Source organism: Vicugna pacos, chromosome 16 (genome assembly GCF_048564905.1).
Source record: "Vicugna pacos chromosome 16, VicPac4, whole genome shotgun sequence".
Classification (NCBI taxonomy): Eukaryota; Metazoa; Chordata; class Mammalia; order Artiodactyla; family Camelidae; genus Vicugna; species Vicugna pacos.
Genome location: NC_133002.1, coordinates 7,899,269 through 7,924,920, shown reverse-complemented (window position 1 = coordinate 7,924,920; position 25,652 = coordinate 7,899,269). Strand labels below are relative to the sequence as shown.

The following is a 25,652-nucleotide window of genomic DNA, read 5'->3' as shown; positions in this document are numbered from 1 at the left end:
AAAAATACACTTGAATAGAAGCCCTGAACTCCGAAGACCTCAAGGTTGCCGGGCGGCGGAAGACCGGCCCAGAGTGGGAGGGGCGAAGGAGTGGTCAGAGCACCGCCCTCGCCCCACCCCCGCCAAGCTGGCCCAGCCCCTCTCACGCTCCCTTTAAAAAAAAAAAAAAAAAAAAAAAAAGCGCGGGCGCTCCTTGCGCAGGCGCAGTACTGCTTGTGTCTGAGCGGCGCTTGCGTGGTGACCACTAGTGGGATGGCGGAGTTGGTGCCTTTCGTGGTTCCCACCCGAAGTAACAAAACCTTGCTGGTGTGGGAGCTGAGCTCCGGACCAGGAACCAAGGCCTTGCAGGTGAGCTGGCCAGAGTGGAGGGAGGGATGGAGGAAGCTGCCCTAGCCCCAATAACTGGGAGTCCCAGGCCAGGTGACCACCCCCTCGCCCGAGCCTCGCGCCGCAAGGTGACCCCTGGCTGAGCCCCTGCCGCCATGTGACCCCCACCAAGCCTTGTACTGCCAGGTGATCCCTCGCCCTTAAGGAGCTTATAAATTTCTGATGAGGAAGGGTGCACAAACAAATCAATAAAGAATAGTGCTTTGGCGGAGGGAAGGGAGGCGCCGGTCTTTCTGCGCAGAGCTCTCTGGGACCTCACGGACGCACGCACGCTGGTCTGCATGCCTTCTCCGGGCCAGAGGTCGACTTGGCGCTGAGCCGTGGCCCGGTCCAGAAAGGCGGTGCGCGGCGCCAGCAGCAGGGGCACAAGGGGCCAGAGCCATTACCCGCTGGAGCTGCGAGGGAGGGATGGAGCGAGCCAGCAATCGGGGAAGGGAGGGGGCCGCACGCGCAGCGCGCCACGCCTGCCTTGTCTGCCTGGCTTCGCGCGAGAGGAGGGAGAGGGAGGGGCGGTGCCGATAGCCCGGGTGCAGCGCGCCCGGTAACGACCACCGCGCGCGCCGGGGGGCGGGGCGGGGCCGGCGCGCTCTGACCTCCCCGCGCCCCTCCGGCGGCGGGAGGCAGGCGGTGCTGTGCGCAGGCGCGCCCGGCAGAGCCCCTCCCCGCATGGGGTGGGGCATGCGGTAAAGGCCTCCAGCTCCCCCCAGGCCTGAGCGGCGACTGCCAGCGGGCCGGCGGCGGGCGGAACGGCGGCGGCCGCTGAGGAGGCGCGAGCCCCGGTCAGGCCTCCCCACTCCGTGCTGGACCATGTACTCAACCCACGGACCCCTGTTGCCCGCGCGCGGCGCGGCCGCCTGTGCCCTCGGCATGTTGGGTCAGTAGCGCCTGGGCCCTGGGACTGCAGGGGTCAAAGGGGTTGGGGTACTGAGTGCGGAGTAACGGTAATGGGGTATAAGTAAGAGAATGGTGGAGGCAGAGTAAAGGGGGAAGTTACAGAGCTCCGCTGGGCCAAGTGGTTAGTGATGGCAGGTGGGAGTGTAGCGGAGTGATGGGCGTGCAGAGTGGGGAGTGACTGGGGACAGCTGTGGTGTTTAGGTGTGGGGTGGAAAAGGTCTGTTGCCATTGGAGGTGAGGCGGGCAGAGTAGCTGGCTTCGTAGCATGAATTAGAATAGGAGCAGGTGAGACCTGCTGGTGTGGAACAGAGAGGGAGAAGGGGCCAGGAGCTGTGACTGAGTAGTGGGACTAAGGACAGGTCTTGAGAAGTGAGCGAGGCGCTGTTTGCTCAGAACAGAGTGATATGTTTATGGTGTGCTTTACGGAGAGAGAGGGAGAGACCCAGAAACCTGAGGGGAGTGCCCTGGGGAGGTGTTCAGGAAGGGACAGGACGGAAGGATTGTTCCCCCATTGTTTGCTGGGCTCCTTTCCCACCCAGCAGAAGACGAGGAGTTCCTGGTGAGAAAGGTCTTTGTGAAGAGAGGGATGGGCCCAGGTCTCTAGAGGCTGTTAGGGTTTTGGAGGGCCCAGCAGGCTTTTGGGGCTCCATTGCCCCAGTGGTAGGGGATGGGGTTGTCCTAGTGTCTTGAGTCCCTTCCAGTGTTGGCTGTTTTGTTCCTCTCCTGTTGCCTCGATGTGTACTTTTTCTTTTGTCAACACCTTACAGAATCAGGTCTTGAGGCCAGTGCCTCACACAGGGGCCCCCCCAGGCCAGCCTTCTGAAGGTGTGGGCTGGGGTGGGGCAGGGAGGGTCAGCCCAGGTCAGATTGATCTAGACCAGGGGGAAGCATGGAATGATGGGGACCAGGGCTAGGGCGGCTCCATTCTCTCTTCATGGTCTTCCCCTAGCAGGGGCCTCCTCTGCTGGTTCCACTTCCCCCAGGGAGCCCACTCACAGCCTAGGCCAGCCCCAGGAGCCCAGCCAGGGGTGGGACCCAGCCTAAGGCTGGCTCTGCTACCACGTAGCTCCTGGAGCAGGAGATTGGACCCCTTGGACTGGTCCCCTGGTGAGGGAAGAACCGTCCTGTGCCTATCCTCAAGGAGACACCTGGCACTGTTGCCTTCCCTGGGCAGAGACTTGTAATGATTTTCTTGTCTGCCTCTTCGTCTGTGCCTTTTCTTTGGAGGAGTTGACCGCATCCTCCCATCTTTTGGGCAAGCGGGCTGGATGAGAAAAAGAAAAAAAAAAACAATAACACTTTGAATTTGTTTGTATTATTTAAATTTTTATGAATGTATTTGTATACTACATCCTATCTAAAGTTGAAATAGAGATTTAAGAAAGAACTAGCAATGTGAGAAATCCACAGTAATGTGTAAGTTATTTAGAGAGTTAACACGAGATATTTGCACTCTCAAAGAAGCTTGCTAATGCAGATGATGCTAGAAGAATGCTAATTCTTTTAGTTGTTTATAAAATGTATAGAGGTATGTGTGTTCCTTCTTCTCACAGGGTTTAGTAACTTGGGGAGCGGGGCTGCTACAGGTTCAGGTCCTACTTCAGTGGCAGGTCCATCTTATCTCCTCTTCAGGTCATATTCTCAAGCAGGAGCTACAGGATGACATGACTAAAACTGTTAACTTCCTTTGCTTACCCACAAGCCTGTAAGAGGCTTCTGCAGGACTTCCTTGGTTGCTTGCATCATCACCTTCACCACCAGAGGTCAGGGAAACCTTCTGATTAATCAGGGGCCCTGGAAGTGATACAGAAAAGTATTGATTTAAAAGTAATAACATTTATTTAGGGCTTCCTATGATCTGATTGCTTAAACTGTGGTTCTATTTAATCTTCACAACCACTCTATGAAATTGGTATTGATAAATCTCAGGTGTATCCAAAATAAGTCTCTGTGTCAAGTTGTGATATTTTTAGGCCTGTTAGGTCTTTAGGTTCATCTGGGCACCAGACGTAAGGCAGTTCAACTTAATGCCCTTGCCCTAAGCAGCTCCAGGTGCCAAGAATTGGCCAATTTCTACTTTGGATTCAATGGATGGTCAAAAAGGATCATAAAGGTAAACTGTAGATTTTCTTTGACTAACCAGACTCCTTTCAACATTGAAATCCTAGACTTCAGAGAGAAGATTAGAACTGGGTTGTGGGGAGATGTGAAAGACGAGTTTCTGAGCATTGACCTTCCATGTAGAATTAACGATAATCTCATTGACTTGGTGGTGGTGTTCATAATTTTCTCCAGTATCTGTATGGTATATAATAAAAAATAGTTGTCCATATCTAGTAATTCATTTGCAAGCCTTACTTGATTTTGAAGCAACGGGACACCTCTACTATTAAGTGGGCTTGCTGGAGTTTAGTTTTTACTCATAATAAGAAAATATCTTGAAGAATTGACTTTAATTCAGAGTCCTGGGTAGGGGTGTAACTCAGTGGTAGAGCATGTGCTTAGCATGCATGAGGTCCTGGGATCAACCGCCAGTACCTCCATTAAAAAAAAACAAAAAACAAAAAAACTCATCACCAAAATTCTACCGGCTTCAGGATCTTTCTGACCTTGAAAAAGGGGAAATGAAGATACTGTGGCACAACATCGAAGCAAAGCCTGGAGTTCTGTGCTTTAGAGGTGTTGTTGCCGTCCTATGAGGGCAGGAGTCCTGGAGCTGGCATGGCCGAGGAACCCTTGCACAAGCTGGAGGAAGGTCTGATTTCCAGTGTGTGGTGGGTGGTGAGGGGGTGGGATTTCTCCTTTTTCCTTTCTTTCTAAAACTGTTTTTTTCAGTTACATCATCACCCTGGCTAAGCAACTAAATCCCTGAGCAGAGTTTTTCAGCCTTGCCATATAGGTTCTTATCTTAGGCAATGCCTGATAGAACCTTTAACTCTAAAATTTTAGAGCTGACGACCTGTCAAGCTTAGGAGGGAAAATTTTTTCCCCCATTTTTGGTTAATAATTTGTTTTGTGCTAAAATAGTCCTTTCCAATACAGATTTCTTGTAGCCTTCAGTTATCCCAATAGAATCATCATCTAAAGATTTAAACTCTTGTGTAAATGTTCTGTCCTTTGCTTCCTATACAAGGACTTGAGTGGATAAAGTCAAATGTAGATCCCTAGAAAGGTTTTTCCAGCTGGAACTGAGTTTTTTTTCCTAGAACCCGTGGCATTTGGGGTTAGGGTTTTAAGTCAGAGGCAGGTCTGTTAATGGAGTGGAGGAGGCTCCACAATCCACCTGAGTGGCTGATGCTCTGGGAGAGGCCAGACTATCTGCACCACCACCAAATCTGTCTCTGTGTACAATTCCAGCCGTTTATGCACGGGAGAGCAGGAGTGTAGCTTCAGCTTGTCCATTTGAAATCTGATGTGAGATGTGTGCCACATTTTTGGCTTGCATCTCCTGTCTAGCACTTCAGGAACTTCCAGAATCGATCTGGGTGGTAAAAAGCTGTCCTGCCAGGATATATCTACAACAGAGCCATTCAGCCACACGCGTGTGTTGTGCCTGCCCTTAGTTGCTGCGATAGTGATCTAAGAATCATAGATGCACTTTTCTTTTTAAATGTATAACAAAAATCAGTTATTCAGATAGGCATTTTAAGTCTTTGTTTTTCTTGGATTTAGGGCCATTACATTATCATACCTTATGAAAAGGAAGATAACCCGGAAGCTTGCTATTCAAAAGGCTATGACAGATGCATTCCAGAAACTGCTGGTTGTGGTTTTAGGTAAGACTTTTTTTTTTTTTTTTTTGACGAGGGCAGTAATTAGGTTTTCTCATTTATTTACTTGTTTTTAGAGGAGGTGCTGGGGGTAGAACCCAGGACCTCGTGCTTGCTAAGCATGTTCTCTGCCACTTGAACTATATCCTCCTCACTCTAAGACTTTCTTGGTTGTCCTTACCCTTGGCTCTGACCCCTTGTTTGAAATTTGGAGAGCAGAATTGAGGGCCGTCAGTGTGATTCTACAGTTGTGGACACAGGAGAAGACACAGGTCTTTTAAAACTCCTCTCAAGCAGAATCCCAAGCATTTAGGAACCAAGTAACTATGGCCTAAAGTGGGATTATGCTGCAGCATTTGAAAACTATGAATGCCTTTCAAATAAGCTGTGTTGTTACCAAATCTCAGCATCTCATATATATTTTATGTGAAGTATTTTACTCAAAAACCTTTGTATAAATTAATTATATGGATGTCCTGAATTAGGGATTAAGTTGTCAAAGTAATTTCTAAAAGAAAATATTAATGTACTGCATGTAAGATTTTTTTAAGGAGTAAAAATGTGTTTCATGTCATTGAGAACTTCTTGTGCAGCTAGATTTCTAGTTATGTAACTCACCCAGCATTGCCAAGTTTGTTATGAAGGGAACAAAGTAGAGAAAGAGAAGATGGTTACGTTCTGAAAAAGTATTTGAAGTTTCTTCTGCACAAGATAATTATTTTAATTCAATTTATACCAAATTATTTTAAATTCAGGGACACTTGAATCATATCCATGTTTGTGCTTTAAGAAGTCTAGCTTCTTGTGAAATGTGAGAGGAAGGGATTCAGTATCGATGCTAAAATTTTAAGAAAGCCGATTATAACAACAGACCCTTTCCTCATTGGCCAATCTTGGAATCAATTCCATTTAAAAACCATCATGTTCTTAACGCTGGGAGAAATCTGAAGCGCCTTCTCCATGGAGTTTAGTGGCCAGAGGGTGTGCCAGACAATTAAAAAGGACTAAATTAGAGAGATGATTATAAGGGCTGTGAAGGAAGTAAAGTGGGTGCTATTTGCAGTATTTCAAGAAAATTATTTAACATGCTGACTTTATTTTTTGAGAGGGAGGAGGTAATCAAGTTTGTATTTATTTATTTATTTACATATATTCTATTTCTTAAAAATTATTTTATTGAAGTGTAGTCAGTTTACAATGTTGTGTCAATTTCTGGTGTACAGCACAATACACAGTCATATAGGGACATACATAGATTTGTTTTCTTATTCTTTAACCATAAGTTACTAGAACATACTGAATATCGTTCCCTGTGCTATACAGTATAAACTTGTTCATCTATTTTATTTATAGTAGTTAGTATCTGCAAGTCTCCAACGCCCAGTTTATCCCTTCCCACCCCTTTCCCCACTATTTTTAATGGAGGTACTGGGATTGAATCCAGGACCTTGTGCGTGCTAGGTACACACTAACTGCAGAGCTATACCTCCCCCCAACATGCTGACTTTAACATTCTAGGTGTCTTCTCCGTGTGTGCACACAGGGTAGACCTCTGGAAAGGGGCATTGTAATTGTTTCTAGACTAATGGCTGTGCTGAGACAAGGTGAGATGGGGAAATTTTCCCATGCTAATGTAAAGGGCTGTTCGCTTGGTTTCCAACACTCTTTCTCAGAGTGAATTGCTCACCTACTCCAAAACCCTTCCTGCAGAAACTCTGGAGTCATCACTGATTCAGTGGTAACCCCTAATAATAGAGTGGTGAATTTTATAATCAGACATGGATGCTGAGAGTTCAGAGGACATGGCAACATTTTAGAATATCTAACTGTAAGGTGTATTCCCCTCCCGCCGCCCTAACTGGTGCTCGTTTTGTAGGTCAGCTACTTTTCTTGGAAGCAGTGTGGCCAAGGGGAGGAAGAATGTCTCTCAGATGTCAGCTTTGAGGAGGAGGAGTTCAGATGCCCAGAACTGGGCTAGCACTTCTGAGTCTCCCAGAAGGCCGGGCCCTGTGACTTCCTTGGGAAGCTCTGCACCACCTCACCCCCACCCCTGCACTGCTGGAGTCTGGGGCCACTCTGGTCTGCAGCCCAAATCCTGCCTCGTTGTGCGGGGGGCCAGGCTGAGGTTGGAGAGAGGGCCTGGCAGGAGGTAAGAGTCACCTTTGCTGGGGGAAGGATGGCTTGGGCCCTGGGAAAAAGCCTGACTGTGGTTGCATGTCCACTCTGACCTAATAAAAGAGGTGTCACTACAGGGTGGGGCACGAGGCAGGAGAGGGGTGCACGTGTAGCCAAGCTGGCATTTCGCTTCGGTGTCTGTTCAGTGTGCCTGGCCCGTTTCCTACTAGCCTGTGTCACTGTGCCCAAATCGTCTTTGTGTTATGTTTCCCCAGTATTTTTGGTTGCTGCAGCTCTTTGCTTGGCAGCCACTCTGGCTTCTGGTCCAGGGATGGCCCCTGAGGTGGTCCCTGGGCTCTGTCCAGCAGACCCCCAACTCACAATCAGGGGACTTTAATTCTTTCACACAGGAGTCTGAGACTTCGCTTCTGTACCCGGACGTGGAGTCAAATGGAGACCTGCCTGCAGGGCCATATCAGGATATTGCTGTTCCACGTCAAGGTGAGAATGACAAGCTAACCCAGCATCAAAAGCTCCCAGAGGAGGTTCCAGTGCTAGGCTGGGATCAGAATCAGGCCCCAGCTCTGTCTCGACCTGAAGGTAATAAGATCAAAGCTGTAGATATAGATCTACCTTTGGATCTTCTGGGAAGCCCAGATCAGCCTCCAGAGCCCCCTGAGGAGGCTGAAATGTCCTCATCCCTGCAGGAGGCCCAGGCTCAGCGTCCAGAGCCCACTCAGGAGGTTGAGTCTCCACCCCAGCAAGAGGGTCCTGCTCAAAATCCACAGACCCCTGAGACGGTTGACTCTTTTCCGCCCCAGGTAGAGGCCCAGGCTCAGCGTCCAGAGGCCACTGGAGAGACAGAACCACCTCCACTTCAGCAGGGGGCTCTGTCTCAGCCTTCAGAGGGCCCTGAGGAAGTAGGCGCTGCCGTCCCTCTGGGGGAGGGAGGGCTTCAGGAGGTTTTAGCTGAACAATTAAGGCCTCATGAGGTAAATGGTCCCAATGAGAATGAAGCTCAGCAGTCAGCCCTGCACAGTGTCACTGTTAACCCTGTGGATCTAGCACTTACTATAACTCCAGAGGTCACTAATGTGGTTGAAACTTCTCCAGTTCCGCAGGAGGCCCCCTCTCAGCCTGCAGAGCATCCTGAGGAGTCGGAACCTCCTCCATTCCCTCAGGAGGCCCAGGCTCAGCCTGCAGAGCACCCTGAGTATGACTCTGCCCCACTCCAGCAAGAGGCCCCAGCGCAAGTTTCAGGGTTCCCTGGTGAGACTGTACCTCAGTTTCCAGCGAGTGAGGAGGCAGCAGCTCGACCTGGAAGTAAGTATCCAGCTCACTCCAACCCATCCAGTGTTACACTTAAACCGGTGGATTTGGAACTTACGGTCACTCCAGAGCCTGCTAAGGAAGGCGACTTTACCACAGCCCAGCAGGAGGCCCTGCCTCAGCCTCCAGAGAGCCCTGAGGAGGTGGAACCTTCTCCTGTCCAAGAGGAAGCTGCGTCTCAGCCTCCAGAGAGCCCCGAGGAGGTGCAACCTTCACTTGAGCAGGAGGCCCAGGCTCAGCCTGCAGAGCATCCTGAGGAGGCGGAACCTCCTCTATTCCCTCAGGAGGCCCAGGCTCAGCCTGCAGAGCATCCTGAGGAGGCGGAACCTCCTCCATTCCCTCAGGAGGCCCAGGCTCAGCCTGCAGAGCGCCCTGAGTATGACTCTGCCCCACTCCAGCAAGAGGCCCCAGCGCAAGTTCTGGGGTTCCCTGGTGAGAATGCACCTCAGTTTCCAGCGAGTGATGAGGCAGCAGCTCGACCTGGAAGTAAGTATCCAGCTCACTCCAACCTGTCAAGTGTTACACTTAAACCTGTGGACTTGGAACTTACGGTCACTCCAGAGCCTGCTAAGGAGGCTGAAAGTTCTCCAGAGCAGCAGGAGGGCTCTGCTCATTTTCCTGTTTCCCCCGAGCAGGCTGAATTTTCTCAAATCCAGTCTAAGCCTCTTTCTCCATCTCCGGAGCACCCGGGGAAGGTTGAATCTTTCCCAGGACAACAAGAGGCCACAGCTCACACTACAGGTCCCCCTGAGGGGGTGGGGCTTTCTTCGGTCCAGGAGGAAGCCCCGGCTCAACCTCCAGAGCCACCTAAGGAGGTTGAGATGACAGTTGGAACACCAGGACAGAATCAAGCTCAGCATTCCAGCTCGCCCAGTGTCACTGATAAACCTTTGGACCTGGGGCTTACCATGACTCCAGGGCCTCTTACAGAGGCTGGACACTCTGCAGCCCTGCAGCAGATGACATCTCATCCAACATACATTGAGGTGACACCTCCACAGGCAGAGCAGGTGCTGGCTCAGCATCCAGCCATGACTGAGTTCACAGTTCAACCTCTGGATCTGGGACTTTCACTAAGTCCAGAACCTGATACAGAGGCTCAACCTTCTCCAACCATGCAAGGGACCCCAACTTGGCCTCCAGAGCCCCATCAGCCTTCATTGTATCAGGAGGTGACAGTTCCCACACCAGACCAGGATCACCCTGAGCATCTAATGTTATCTAGTGTCATAGATAAACCTTTGGATCTGGAGCTTACTGTGACTTCAGAACCTACTACGGAAGCTGAACATTCCACATCGCCCCCTCCAGAACGCCCTGAGGTGACACTCACCCCTTTAAGCATCACTCCAGTCACAGTTCACACTGTGGACCTGGAAGTTACTGTAACTGGAGCATCCAGTGTGGATGTTGAACCTTCTCCAACCAAGCAGGAGACCCCAACTCAGCCTCCAGAGCCACCAAAGGAGGTTGTTATTGAATATCCACCCCATCAGGAGGTGACCATTCCAACTTCAAGTAAGGGTCAAGTTCAGCACACAACACCGTCCAGCGTCACACCTCATCACGTAGACCTGGAGCTAACCATGACTTCAGAACCTGCTGTGGAGGCTCAACATGCTACAGTCCTCCGGAAGACTACAGCTCCTCCTCCTGAGGTGGCACTTGCACACCCAGACCTGACTCGAGTCACAGTTCCACCTGTAGGTCAGGGAGATACCATAACTCGGCACCCAGGGTCACTGAAGACACCTGCTTCAGCTGAGCCTTCGGTGGTGCATTCTGTACCATACACCTCAGAAAAGGAGTAACCGAAACAGAGCGCTCCCACAAGTGTGAACATCTGTGAGCTCTGCATCTGCAGTAATGAGAGCTTGTCCTGCACTGGTCTCAGCCCAGAGGAGAGGCTCCAGACCATGCCCGTGCCGCAGCCCAGCAACTACAACGGCACCTTCACCATCCTGTAAGAACTGCTTTTCCTCGTTTGTTCTCTGCCTCCTGCCTGACCTGGCAGCCTTTCTTTGAGGTCTTCCTGGGTCTTCCTCATCTCCCTAGCTCACACTGGCTGCTGTTTTTACCTTTTGTTTCTCTTAAAAGCAATTTCTTATCTTCATTCGCCTTCTTACTATTGCTTCTTCTTCTCCAGTCTTTTACTTATAACTGCCCCTACTCTTTTTCCTTCTCCATTTTTTACTCCATTGTTTAATTTCTTAACATCTTCTCTTGTCCCATTTTTGCTCCATCCTCCTTACAGCAACATGTCCCTCTCCCCATCTCATTGGTGTTAATACAACAAAGTGGTTAAGAGTAGAGATTCTGGAGTCAGACTACCTGGGTGTGAATCCAGGTCTGCCGTTTATTAGCTTTGTGACTCAGTTTCCTCATCTGGATAGTGGGGATTATCATAGTCACCGTCTTGTAGGATTATTGTGAGATTTAGATGAGTTAATACATGTAAAGCTCTTATATCAGTGCCTAGCATATATCTGAGTGTTAGCCATTATTTTTATTCAGTCCCTCAGTTATACTGATTACTCATCTTTGCCCTCAGTATTTCTATGTATAGCACCCATTTTATGCCCAACCCAGGGCTAAGTACTGTGGGAGCCACAGAAGTATGGCATTGTCTCCAGAACATCACAGTGATAGGTGGGAGGAATGAGAACACGCCTTAAAAGGGAGGTGATGTGTAATTGAGTATTAACAGATACAGAGAGGTGCTGAAATTAACCAGAACCTGGAATCACTGAGGTGTGGAGGTCAGGGGAAACTGCATGGATAAGCTAAAACTGTCGCTGGAACTTAAAGACTGGCTATGATTTGTTAGATTAAAAATAGAGAGTATAGTCTAGGGAAAGGCGTGGCTGCAGGAATCATCAGGATTTAAGAGATCAGTCTAGCTGTGAAGTACTGGGTTAAGCACCAATGAAAGATATCCTATGAAAAACCTTGACTGTTACAAATAGGGATTTGAAAAATATTGTATAAGATGTGGGGAGCCATTGAAAGTTTTCAAGGTAAAGAGAGAAATGATGAAAACATGAAGCTTATTTTAGATTCCATCTGTAGTGTGATCTAGAGAGGAAGGTTGGATTCAGGGAGACCAAACAGAATGCTGTAGCAAAACCTAGGAGGAGAGTGAGAGCAGGCTGAATTAGCATGGTTGTGACGGGAGGAGAAGGAAATCCTGACAGCACGACAAAGGGAAAACTGACAAGGTTCAGTAACTGCCTAGAGTCAGGGGATGAGGGGTACAGGAGAGAAAAATATGTTGATGAGGAGAATGATGGTGGTACAACAGGTGGAAATACAGTTGGGAAGGAGAGCCAGTTTGAGGGAAATGGATTCAGTTTTATTGATGAACATAAAGCAACCAGAAGGCTTATGTTTGAGTGGAAATGTCCCGTAGGCAGGTGGGCAGACAGGTATCTGTTTTGACTTATTTCTGATCCCCCTGAAAATTGTGCATATAAACTAAATCGTTGTGGCTGAGGGAAGAGGACAAAGCTAAAGGTAAAGATTCAAAGCCATCCACAGTTAGTGGTTGAAACTGAACCTCAAGCACTTAACAGCTTCTTTTAAATGTGTAAGTCATGGATGCATTCTCACTGTTTAAAAGAAAATGTCATAGAAGTATACAGGCTAAAATGTGACATTCTCTCCCCACCCTCTCTCCCACCCATAAGATAACTATGTTACTATTTGGATGTGTGTCCTTCCTTCCAGTCTCTTTCCTTTGCATTTTTTCCCCTAAGGAGGTAATAACTTTACTCCTTGCTCAGTGACCTGTGCTTTTCTTTATGCAATATGTCTGAGAGATATTTCCAACTTAGTCTCTAATTTCTAACTGCCCTTGCCCTTCCAATACCTGGAGAGATTTAGAGAGCACTGAGCCAAAGCTTTGGTGTTACCTGGCATAAGATTTCTTTACTCGCTGCTCATGATACATTTCTGCCATTTTTATCATTGATTTGTAGGAGTCATTTTAGACACATAAGTGACTTTGGGAGAAAAAAGACTTACATTCAAAACATTTGGCAATATATATCCAAGAAATTGGACGGATAGGAAGTTCAGGTTCTGAGGAGATGCCTCATTGCTTGTGCCAGTGGTGTCACATTATATCTTTATTGTATCTTTAGGAATTGTGCCCACTAGGAAGCTGAGAAGCTGTGGGAGTTAGAAAGCTGGTCTTTTCTGCATTGAGTATTCCCCACAATGTTGCCATGATTCTCTCACTTATTCTGCTCATTCTCTCCCTACCTATTTAAGGATATGAACTGTGTTTCTTCACAGAGATTTCCGAGGAAACTCAATTTCTTACGTCGATGAGAATACCTGGAAGCCTTACCGCTGGACGGAGAAACTGTGAGTATATTCTCTCCAAATATGCATACAAAACACTGACTGCCTTGTCAGATTCTTCTTGGTCCAGAATTCCGAGGTCAACAGCTGTGTTAAAAGGTATTTCCCCCTTCACATTCCAAACCAAACTATTGATTGAAATTCTGTTTTTATTTAAAAAATTAAACTTGGCAGGCCCTCATTCAAATAAGCAAGAACCAACTTAAACTTATTTTCCATTATACCAATAATACATGATTATATTCTCCATATAGAAGAATGAAATAACATGTGTAGTGAAAACCCTTCTTGTGCCTTAATCCCCCACCCACACAATTTGGAGTTTAGTAAAACAGTCCTTCCAGACTCTTTTCCATGTATTTGACTACATACATATTTACAGATAACAAAATAAGTTAGTTGTGTGACTTTATTATATCTTTTTCCTTAAGTGATAAAATCTTGCAACATGATTCTTTAATGTCATGATACATCTTAGATTTCTTTCCCTCCCAGTACATAGAGGGTTGCCCCATTTATTTAAACTCCTGCATAATATTCCATAGTATGGATGCATCAGTTTAATAATGCCCGTATTGAAAGGTGTTTAGATTATTTCCAGTTTTCTTGTTACAAACACTGCTGCAATGAACATCCTTGTGCACGCATCTTTGTGAACCTGTCAGGTATTTCTGTAGAATACATATGTAGAAATGGGATTGTTGGGGTGAAGACTATGTAGAGACAAACTTCTAATTGCCCTCAAGCAAGTTGTGCCAGTTTACACTCCAGTCAGCACTCCCTGACGGCCTTTGTTTCCCCACACCCTTCCACTGCTGGATAGTCTCCATCTTTTGGGCTGATCTGAAGGGTGAATAAAAGGGCTTCCATCTGAATTTGAATTTTCCTGAGTACCTGTGAATTTAAATATCTTTATATGTGTGCTGAGCATTTGTATTTCATCTCCGAATTGTCTGTCCTTTACTCATTTTTCTATTTTTTTAAATTGATTTGTAGATAAGTCAGGTTAAATAAGATAATGATTTTAGGGGGAAGGCTATATTCAAAGCAGTTAACTGGCATTTTTCATGGCAGTTTGTATTATTCAGCTTGAATAGACAAATCATGAATATAACTTCCAAATTGCATTGTTGAGAAGATATTCTACATCTTTTTGTATTAAGTCTTCAAAAATATCCAAAGTATTGTCATATCTACCTGTAATCTGTATAAAAATTAATGAGAGAGTCTCCATAGTTTTTGTCCGTACTAACTCTTTGAAATCTCAATTTTGTTGCTAAATTTTATTTGTATTTAGATTTGTTAAAATTTGCAGTTGAAAAGTTGTATCACATACCCAAATTGTTGCAAACACACTTAAAGTTTTCCGATAATTACATTGAGTATCAGTTTTTACATTTTAATTTTAAAAATAAGTAAATTAAATTACAATTCAACTCCTTAGGCACATTAGCCACTCAAGTACTCAGTAGCCACATGTTGCTAGACGTGCAGCACTACATGCTACATGCAAGAATAAAATAAATTTACAAAATATTGTTGAATGAAAGAACATAGAGAATAATACATAAATCATTCCACTCACATAAAGTTCAAGAAGCAAGAATAAATTATATTCTTTGTGGCTGATGTATAAAAGGCAGAACTACATTTGAAAAGGAAGGGAAGTAGTATTAAAGTCAGGGTAGTGGTTCCCTCTAGGGAGAGGGCTGCAGTTGGAAAGGAGCACAGCGGGGGCTCCGGGGGCGCTGGCTGTGTTCTTTCTTGACGTGAATGGTGTTACATGGGGATTTCTAATTATTAAAGTGAACAGGTATGTATATTTTACGTGTATTTTAATTTTGAAAAAAAATTTCAGTGGGGAAAAAAAATCAAATGTCTTCATTTCCAGCCCTAATATACTCTGTCTGGGACTTCCTGATACAGTTTGGGAAAAGCGAGAAAGGCATGGCAGCTCTGCAGCATCAGTGCTGCCCAGAGTTCAGTTCTAACCAAGGACTTGTGATCTGAAGAGTAGGCATTAAATACATGATTTGGTGAGGAAGAGTGGATAGGGGTGTGCGTGTGCATGCGTGCGTGCTTGTGTGTGTGTGTGAGATGGAAAGAGATGGACACAAAGGTAGATGTGAGAAGAAATGATTAAATGAAACCGGAGTGGAGAACACCATGTCTAAAATAACAGTTAGGGTATTTAGGTGGCACCGTTACCCAGGTTTCCCCTACATATATGAGTTAGTCCTATGTAGTAAATAATTGTAATTGTTTTGCATTTTGATCCAAAAATAACCTTTTTGTTTTTCAGAATTCTCAGAGATAATTCTTTGACTGAGTTACGTAAGGATTCATTTAAAGGCTTGCTAGTCCTCCGGTATTTGTAAGTTAATTAGTTAATCATTTATTTATGAGTTCTTAGTTATATTATCGATAAAGTAATTAAGGGGTTTAAATTAAATAACCTCTACAGTTTTTTTTAGCAATAAAATTCTATAATTCTCTAAGTCTGTAGGGTCCCAGCCCATCTCTAGCATCAAATACCTCTTATTCATTTTTAATTTTTAAATTTATATAGACAAGATATAGATAAAAAAAATACCTTTTAGTTGTAGAGGAAAAGTGGTAATGTGGTCTGAGCAACTATAGACACCGATATGAACCTTACTATGTAAGTGTTCATATACCATCCACTTACATTTAGTTTATGGCCCACGGATCAGATCCATCCCATGATCTGTATTTGCACAGCACCCAAGTTAAGGACGATGTTTAAAGGGCTGTAAGTGGGAAAACGGAGGAAAAAAACAAAGGAAAACACACGGCAGAGACTGTGTGTGGCCTGCACAGCCTCACGTACTCACTGTGTGGCCTTCACAGAAAAGGTGTGAAAAAGGTGCTTTAGTAGAATGAGAGGAATTAAAGTAAAGCTCAGATTGTCACCTACAGGACCAGAAAATATAGAACACTTACATTAATATGAATGCCATTAACTCATAATTTTCATCTAAATTAAATTCACATTTAAATATTAAATATTAAAGTAGATGATTTATGTAAACAGTATTGTTCAGAACATTTCAAGTTACCAAGAGAACAGACTGTTGTTAAGGATTCAATGCAGGAATTGTTACACCAATATTAAAAATGTTTAAGATGATGGTTAAAGTGGTATAGTTACAACTGTTTACACCAAATAAGCATATTAGAAATGTCCCTAACTTCACTAGTTACAAAATGAAAAACTCTGCATTTTCATTGTACAAGGAAAGAAATGCTTGCATAGTATTTTTGTTAATTTAGAGATAAGGAGATACTGTGTTCTCTGCTATAAAAGATCAATTTTTATCCTTTGTCCATGGCATCCAGAGCTGTGTATGTCATTAATCGTTACTAAGCTAACTAATGATGCTCTTTAGCAAAGAGATTCTTCTTGCAAATATAGAAGGCTAAGGGAAGTGGGTATAAGGAGCTTCACATGACCCTAAAAATAGTCCTTTTAACTATTAAACCATCCAAGCCTTAAGGGGCAACCACTTTTGTATTAGTCTTCCTGGTTCCCTCTGTCATCTGGGCTCCAAACCTTAGAAACACAGTTTGGAGAAAAATAAATGAGATAACTGCACAGTGGATTGGGCCATTAATTACTTCTACTATGAAATACCCTCTTAGCAGATTATTTCATGTTAGCATAAGTTATTCTCACTCATTTAAAAAAATGTCAATCAGTAAAAAAGAATATGCCGAGCAGTGTGCCTAGTGTTGTAAACACAAAGATAGGTAAAACAGTTCCTTCTAGGAAATCCTGATCTTACAGGGGGGAAAAAAATAACATAAGCTCAAACCGTCATACAGAAACACTAAGTGGATGACAGAGTGCTGGAGAGGTGTAGAAAAGGGAGTGTTTCTTCTAAAACAGTCGTTTTCTTCCTCCTGTTCACTCCCCAGCTAATTGTTTATTTTAAAAATATCTGACTTTGCTTTGTGTCCATACATTGGCTTTAACCATGATAGACAATGCACATGAGCCCGTCTAGTCCATGCATTCAAGGAGTTTATACTCAGAGGAAATGGGCTGCAAAAACAGCTATATAAGAAAAAAAGAAGTGGAGAGGGACAATGAGAGCTCTAAGTTGGTTTTGGAGCTCAGAAGAGGGAAGAAAGACTCCAAACTGGATCAGGGAAAATGTTACAGCAGCGTTGTTTGAATAGGACCTTAAAGGGCCACTGTGTGTCATCAGACAGACATCTTGGGAAGAGCACATTTGCAAAAAGAAGGTAGGAGAGAGACAAAACACAGGAAGCATGCTTTGAGAACCTGCAGAGTACACACCGAGGGTAACACGCCAGGCTGCCCCGTTCCCACAGCAGTGCTCTCGGACAGACTCGAGCCTGCAGCAGAATCAGTCACTTGGAGGGCTTGTTAAAGCACAAGTTATGCCCCACAGTTGCTGATTCAGTTGGTCCAGAGTAGAGCTGAGCATTTCTTCAGTAAGTTCACAAGTGATGCTGGTATTTGAGAACCACATCTGGAGAGTTAATCTGGTGACTGTAGAGGATGGCTGAGAAAGGAAGAGACTAGAGGTGCAAACACCAGTCAGAAGACACTTGCACCACCACCCCCCCCAGGAGAAAGGGAAGACTAAGAATCAGTGGAAATAAGATAGCTAGCTATAGTCAAGAGTGTGTGTTTCAAATAAAAGTCAATATTTTGATATAACACTGAATTAGTTCAAATTAGACATTAGTAAGAGGAGCAGTTCCTTTCAAGTCATGTGAAAGGCTATCTTTTATTTCTTCTGGTATTGAATTGGCATAGAAAAGCAGAATTAAAATGGGAGGTGTGTAAATAGAGTATTCATTTTCACATTAAACATTATAATTATATATGGAGGTTAGAAACTTTGAGTTTATAATGCAGAATTTGTTGAGACCACAAATGGTTATCTAATCAATTCTGCTCTGAGGAAACATTACCTCCAAAATCTACCAACATCTATATAGGTGTATGTTTTATTAGTGAACATAACGAAAGTGAGACTCTTAAGATAGGTGAGGGCAGGTTTAGGGGCTTTGGAAGGTTTGAATAACAATTCATAAGGTTTAGATGTTATATAGAAGCTGCTTATTCATTATTATTCTTCTAACCTCTAGTAGTTATTCCTACTAATTAGATATCTAGTAGGTAATTGAGGTAATATTTTCCTTTTCCTTTTCCTAGAGATTTATCTTGCAATAAAATAAAGTTTATTGAACGCGGTACATTTGAATCACTACCTTTTCTGGAGTTTGTGTAAGTTACAATTATAACTTCATTATGTTGGGAACTTTTATAAAATTATAAATATGATTATAAAAAATTAATTTGCTACTGATTTGGAAACATTAAAAATTTAGTTTAGAAATCTACTAGAATTATGTAGCTAATCCTTTTTGTCTCTCGCAAAGATTTGCACTCAGATGACATTTGGCAATGTCTGGACACATTTTTGGTTATCAGAACTGTAGGTATGCTGCTGCCATCTGGTGGACAGAGGCCAGAGATGCTGCTAAACCCCCTACAGGGTGCTAGACAGCCCCCCACAACAAAGAGTTGTCCGGCCCAAAATGTCAGTAGTACTGCCCTTTGCTAGAGAAGAAAGGATCACTTACCGCAAATATTTATTGAGGATTTACCATTTTGTATCTCATGCACCATGCATATAATCATGAAACTATAACTCACAAGCAACTATTTTCCACACTGAGATTTCTTTAGTGTATTGAAAGGATAATGAGATCATGTTTCATTGCATATAAATTAGAATTACTGCCAAAGGATAAAGTTCTGATAGAATTTTTTTTCTTCTTCTTTGGCTTGTGTCTTTTTTTTTTTCTTTTTTGTAGCAATCTTGGTTGTAATTTAATAGTAGATCTGAGCTTTGGAACGTTCCAGGCCTGGCATGGAATGCAGTTTTTACAGATGATGTAAGTGAAATAGATGAATACATGTAAAAAACTATGTTTTGGTTATTGGTAGTTGGTTATCTGGGTGTAAGCTCACTGTGGATTCCAGAAATTATGTCTTGAAATCCATTCTTTTTTTTTCTTTTTTTTTTAATGAGAAAACTAAGGTACAAAGAGGCCATGAGACTTGTCTAACTCATACATGGAACACTTTGCTTTCCCTAGTACTGATGTTTGGCACGAGCAATAAAATAAAAGGCACCCAACAGAAACACTCAAATTAGCATTGTCACGGAATCCCATTGTTGTTGCTCCAATATGCAAATAGTACTTGAAATTACACTTTTGAATTTAATTCCTGCTCATGTGCAAAATTCCTAACTACTTAAAATTTATGCAGCACAGAGCTGCAAAGAACTCAGTTTAGCCCAAAATTCTTCAGGGAGCAACAGGCATGGGTGCCTTCTCAAGTATCAGCTTCTTTTAAATGGTAAAGCGGAAAGAATTCCTGAACACCCACCTCTCTTCCCAACTACCCAAAACATTATTTTTCAAAAAGTCTATATTAGTCTGAGGTGAATGATCTGTGGCCAATAGGAACCTTTGAGGGATGGATGTTTGTGTTAAGCTGTAATGTGAACAATATAAAGAAGATACCTTGCTATAGCTGAATTCTCTATACTTTCTTTTCTGACTACTTCTAATAAGAAGCGTGGGTTTTTCAGAACCTTGAAAATTCTGTGATTTCTCCATGTCACAAGCAGATGACAGCAGGTAGGTTCAGTGGCCTGAAGGGGATTTTAGACTCAAGGTGAAGAGCCTCCTCTAAATCAGGCTTTGGAAAAGAGTCTCCTATTTGTGTTGTGGTTCAGAAATCCAGTTTCACAAAGTTCACTTTGGGTTAATGAAGGTGTCGAGGGTGCGTCTGGAGCTGGACTGACAGTTCTGCAGATGCCCACCAGTGGCAGCCTCCCTCCCCGCTTCATTAGCTTGCTGGTGCCTAACTTGTGGAAAGAGAATGGAGGGTCAGTTTTTCTCTTGCCAGTGCACCGGAGAGTGGGCTCGTTAAGTCCCTCCGCCAAGAGGTTTTAGTAGCATTAGTACCATGTCTTAAACTCATGACCTTTCCTAAACATTTTATAACACCAAGAGTCTCTTATAAGGATCTAAGTTTCCTTATGGTTATGTAGGCGAGCCAGGGGAAAAAGAATTGTGGAATCACAGTTGATAAAAATGACTGAATTTATTGGAAAACATTCACTGAGTGCCATGTTCACTGTGTGTCTGCACTTCACTAAGTGCTGGGGTTACAAAGAAGAATAGGCCAAAGATTTTGTCCCCAAGAAACTTTCATACTGGAAGAAAATTGATGGTAAAACTTATGAGAGCCATGCTAGCATCTCTGCAGCAGGGTAGCCAAGTAGGGAAGCAAGGAAGCAGAAAATGAGTAGTGGGTTAGAAAGGATGGTCATGCAAGAGGCACGAGCCTGATCTTCTTGAATTTCTGTGTTCATCTGAAGTGGCAGAAAAAGTTAATGAAAGAATCAGAGCTGGTGTTGGAAATAAATTAATATTGCTTTCCTAAAATTCATTCATAGTTACTTTCAAAAGATTGTGAGAATACAGTAAGTGTGTGTTGGGGGCTGGGCTCCTCCTTTGTTTTGCGCCAAATGTAGAAAGTCTAGAATGTGCCACCCCTTGAGTTGTCATTTTGTTGCCTATTACATTACTGAGGTGTTTATAAGTTCAAATAATATTTATCCCTGCATTAATTAAGTCTGGAAAAGATCCACTCAGCTGAGGTGGATTTATCATCAATTAAATGAAGCAGAAGCTGCAGGGCTCCCCACTTGCCTAGGTCCCTTCCAAGGTCTTGGGATGGGTCCTAGCGATTTTTGTGTTCATAACTTTGCATGTTTTTATTAGACAGGATTTTTCCAAAGTAGGTGAGGTTCAAGACCCACAAAGCCTGGGTGGGTTTCAGGTAATTATAACTCAGATGGTTTCTTGAATGAAACCTCTATGTTATTGACTAATCCCAGGTGAACAAGGGAGAGGTGTGCTAGAGTCTATTTTGAATGTGAAGTCCCCCTGAAAGATGAGCCAAGAGCTAATTAATAAAGCACCGTTTTTACCTTTGTGTTTTGTTTTGGTGGTGGGAGGTAACTCTTATTTATTTATTTATTTATTCTCCGAGGAGGTACTTGTACTGCTAAGTTTAATATTTTCTCCTTATCCTTGATTTTTGTCACTTTGATTACTGTGTGACTTGGTGTGCTCCTCTTTGAGTGGATCCTGCGTGGAACTCTGCACTTCCTTCACGTGGGTGACTGTCTCCTTTCCCAAGTTGGGGAACGTTTTGGTTATTAGGACATGGGCTATGTTTGAAGGCTCCCACTGTCATGGAGAGCAAAGGTCTAGGACAAGCTAAAGCAACACAGATCTCACTGTCCTGACAGAAGTTAATGTGTTTTTCTGAAATAAATTGCTGCCCAGATTGCCACAAGCCCGTTGGTTAAATTTCCAGAGTTCTGAGAAAGTTGATTCTGATCATTTTTGTGAGTTTTTTTGTTGTTTTATGGAGGGATGAATTTTCAGATGTCCTCACTCCACCGTTTTTACTGATTAGCCTGCAACATGGTTTAAAATCTCTAAAGCCTCAATGACCATAGGCTAATGAAGTAGTTAATCATGGGAGATAATTGAAGAAAAGAAATATAAGAGAAAGTGTGATTCTCATAGAGGCTCTCCCAGATTGGGAGATGAAATTTGAAAAGGTATTTCTATATTTAGTGCCCTCAAAATTAAGGTTAAAGTAATAAATTATTTTAAACACACTCCTTTTTTTTTTTTTTCTTCTTTTTTAAAATACAGGTTAAACACAGGCTTTGGAGTCAGAACTGAGTTCAAATTCCAGCTCTGCTTCTTACTAGCTTGATGAGTTAGGACAAGATATATAACTTCTCTGTGCCTTGGTTTCCTCATTTGTAAAATGGGATAATAATATTATCTATTGCATAAGGTTACTGTGAGGATTAAATATTAAATGTTGATCATAGATACCTGGCAATCCAAAAGGCATTAGTTCTGATTATCTTTATAATATTCTGCAAAAGTACACTAATGATTCTTGAATAGAGTTAATTAACCTAAAGGCAAATTTTCTTTCTTCTTGTATCTTTTGAGTTAAAAAAATTTTTTTTTCTTTTTCTTGTTTGTTTCAAAGAATTGAGAAGAAAATCTATTCCAGCATTTTGGAATAAAAATTTGTTCAGAAAATGAATTTGTCCCTTTGTTGATATATAAACAAAATGGTATTTATTCAACAAACATTTCTTAAGTACCTAATAAATACTAGGCACTGTGTCAGGGACAGAGATGACAATGACAATAAAGTATAGTCCTTGCTCTCATGGAGCTGACAATCCAGGAGACTGACAAGTAAGGAGGTGACCCCACACACGGTAGCAAAGGCTGTGACCGAAGAACACACATGGGAGTGTGCAATGGGAGTGTGAGTCTCCCCAGTTCCTCTTGTATTTTTCTCTTCAGCTCCAGAAGCAAGGGATTGGTCCCACTTTTGTCTTTAACTGGGTAGTTTAAAATATGAAATTTAAAAAATTTCTAGAGATGAAAGAAAAATGCCTTGATTTACGGAGGACCCTAGAAATAGCATTTCTTACAGAGGAAGGGCTTCCTACCAGCATAGTCCCTTCTAGGGTTTTTGACCTAAAAAGTTCTTTAGAGTATTTTTTTCTTTGCTATCTACTTCCCCCTCTATTTTTTTCTCTTTCTATTCTCTACTTTATCATCTAGACACCTGGGTAGCTCCCAAATGAAGAGAGCTTTACAAATTCTAAGGGTGATTTGTAGGTAAATTTAGAAAATGACTTTTTTACCTTTAAGTTTCATGCCATAAAAATGAATATAAACTTTCATGAACATTATTGAAAATGCAGATAATTTTACTGCCATTCTATTTTTCGGAAATCTCAGTCATAATCCTTTGACAAAAGTTGAAGATTCTTATCTTTTAAAATTACCAGCATTACGATATTTGTAAGTATTGCAACAGTCTTATGGCTCTTGAGTTGATTTCTGCTCTTTTTTAGTTTCATCAGAGATTGAGGATTTTGGCTAAGAAGTCATAATTTAAATTTTAAATGGGTTATTGAGGTAAGAGTTGTTGGTAAAGAAAAGGAGTATGAAAGAATGTACATGGGTAAGACAGCCAGCAGTGGAAGAAAATTGTGTTGAAAATCACTTACAAAGATCAAACATGAAAAAATAAGATTTATCCCAGAAAGCAAAATGGAATAAAGTGTACATTATTTAAAAAAAAAAAAAGTAATTGAGAGGGGGATGTAGTTGAGACTAAGAGGTAGGATAATGGTTAAAAAAAAAAAAAGAAGAAGAAGAAAAGATGGTCCTGTTCAGCACTGAGGTCAGTAATTTAATGATGCAAATAAATTTAAATTTCTTCAATAAGAGCTCCCTGGGATTACTCTCTATGGCAAGTAAGAAGCCAGAATTGAAGTAATCACATATTAATTATCTTTTTAAGTGTAGAATTTATGTCTTTGGGTTTATATCATGCCTCTTTGGGCTTTTCCTTCAGAGACCTGGGAAAAACAGAAGTCTCGCTTACAACAATTGAAAGAATCCTCATGATAAGCGTTGAATTGAAAAAAACTGTAAGTTAATTTTTATTACATTTATTTTCAGTTCATTGTTTTTTATAAGTTTTATTATTTTCTTAAGTCAGGTTTATTGTTGCATAAGTTTCATATAGTAGAATTCACTCTTTTTACAGAGTTTGCTGTGTTTTGACAAATGTGTAGTTATATAGCCACTGCCACATCTGAGATACAGAAAAATTCTGCAGCCCCAAAAGTCACCTCATGTGCCTCTGAGGTCAGTCCCCTCCTCCCACCACCAGCCCTGGCAACCAGCAGTCTGACTGTTGTCCCTATAACTTTGCCTTTTCCGGAATGCCTTGTAAGTTAAGTCATAGGGTATGCGGCCTTTTGTTTTTGGCTTCTTTCACTTAGCCAGTCTCTGGAGATTCATCCGTGCTGTTATTCCTGTCCATAGTTCATTTCTCTTTATTGCTGAGTAGTGGTCCAGTTGTGTGGATATACAGTTGTTTATGCATTCATCAGGGGAAGAACATTTGAATTGTTTCTGGTTTTCTGGCTGTTATGAATAAAGCCGCTAAAACCCCTCATGTATGTGTAAACATACATTCTGTGTGAATATATGTTTTCGTTTCTTTGGGACAAAATACCTAAGGGTGGGGTTGCTGCATCCTATGCCAAGTGCATGTTTAACTTTCTAAGAAACTGCTAAGCTGTTTTCTACAATGACTGTACCATTTTGCATTCCCAACAGCAGTGCATGAGAGTTGCAGTTGCTCCACAGCTTTACCTGATCCTTATATTTCAGGTTTTAAGAAAAATTTTAACCTCTCTATTAGGTATGTATGTATACTTCCATTTGTCTTGGGTAAATACCTGCCAGTAGGGTGGCTGGATCATTCATAGGTGTATGTTTAAATTAAAAGACCATTTTCCGTAATTGTCCAGCCATTTTACATCTCTACCAGCAGGGTATGACAGTTCCATTTTCTTCACATTTTTGCCAACAGTTGCTATGATCATTATTTTTAACTTTAGATAGTTTAATAATTACATAGTGGCATCTCAGTGCAGCATCCCTAATGATTAATCATGTCAAACATCTTTTCATATGCTTCTTTTCCATCTATGTATCTTTGAATTTTTTGTCTATATTTTTGATTGAGTTTTGAGTGTTCTTTATATATTCTGGAAACAAATCCTGTATTCAATATGTAATTTGTTACGTATTCTGTGATTTAACTTCATTCTCTCAAGAGTCTTTCACAGGGCTGAAATTCTTAAATTTGATCGTGTCTTATTTGTCTGTTTTTTTTTTTAATGGACAATGCTTTTGGTGTTGTGTCTAAGAAATCCTGTTTAAGTCAAGGTCATAAAAAATTTCCCATTTTCTTCTGGAAGTTTTATACTTTTAGATTTTATGTAAAGATCTTTGAACCAATTTGACTTCATTTATGTATATGGTTTGGATTTTTTTTTTTTTTTTTTTGGATATTCAATTGTTCCAGCAAAATTTGTTCAAAAGACTATGCCTTCTCTACTCAACTGCCTTTGAAGCTAAAAGTCATTAGTTCATATCACTCTAGTTTTGGACTTTATGTTTTGTTCCTTTGATCTTTTTGTCTATCATTCCACTAATATCAGAATATCTTGAAAATGTAGCTTCATAAGTCTTGAAATCAGGTGGTGTTAGTTCTCCAACTTTGCTCTTTTTCATAGTTGTTTCAGTTATTCTAGGAACTTCACGTTTCCATGTGAAGTTTAGAATTAACTTGTCACTTTCTATAGAAAAGCCTACTGGGATTTATATCTGTAAATCAGTTTGGGAAAAATTGACATCTTAACAATATTGAATCGTCTGATCCATGAACATGTTATATCTCTCCATTTACTTAGGTCTTCCTTAATTTTTCCCAGCAATATTTTATAATTTTCAGTGTGCAGATGTTCTACATCTTTTGTCAGAGTTTTTCTTAAGTATTTTATACTTTTAATGCTACTCTAAGTAGTGTTTTAAAACTTTAATTTCTCATTATTTGTTGAGAGAAATTAGTTTTTGGTATATTGGTCTTGCACTCTGCAAATTTAGTAAACTCATTTATTAGTTTCAGTAGTTTTTTTTGTAGATTCCCTCAGGTTTTCTACATAATCATGTCATTTGCAAAGAAAGTTTTACTTCCTCCTTTCCATTGTGAATTTTATTTATTTGTTTGTTTGT

General features: G+C 42.3%; 1 protein-coding gene and 1 long non-coding RNA gene across 13 annotated transcripts in view; both read left to right on the top strand.

Annotated features, from left to right (window-relative positions):
• Positions 1–206: 206 nt before the first annotated feature.
• Positions 207–7,194, top strand: LOC140686437 (uncharacterized). Of its 2 annotated transcripts, none has more exons than XR_012060256.1 (4): positions 207–348; positions 3,879–4,036; positions 4,954–5,057; positions 6,928–7,194. It is a non-coding gene; the product is annotated as an uncharacterized lncRNA (long non-coding RNA). The 2 variants fall into 2 exon arrangements; XR_012060257.1 differs by lacking the exon at positions 207–348 and adding an exon at positions 1,048–1,261.
• A 3,066-nt stretch (positions 7,195–10,260) lies between these two features.
• The window catches only part of LOC140686436 (leucine-rich repeat-containing protein 37A-like), a 30,847-nt gene continuing 15,455 nt past the window's right edge, over positions 10,261–25,652 (top strand). For 2 of the 11 annotated variants that reach the window (XM_072940535.1, XM_072940541.1), the window contains exons 1-5: positions 10,416–10,458; positions 12,792–12,863; positions 18,073–18,144; positions 18,738–18,818; positions 23,416–23,491. Coding sequence is in view for 4 of the 11 variants with exons in the window: in XM_072940542.1 (XP_072796643.1) it covers positions 10,412–10,458; positions 12,792–12,863; positions 15,163–15,234; positions 18,073–18,144; positions 18,738–18,818; positions 23,416–23,491 (420 nt within the window). In the remaining 7 variants the exon portion in view is untranslated. Of the gene's footprint in view, positions 10,459–12,791; positions 12,864–15,162; positions 15,235–15,272; positions 18,145–18,737; positions 18,819–22,760; positions 22,857–23,415; positions 23,492–25,652 lie in introns of those variants that run through there. The other 9 variants (XM_072940540.1, XM_072940538.1, XM_072940542.1 and 6 more) reach the window with 8 other exon arrangements.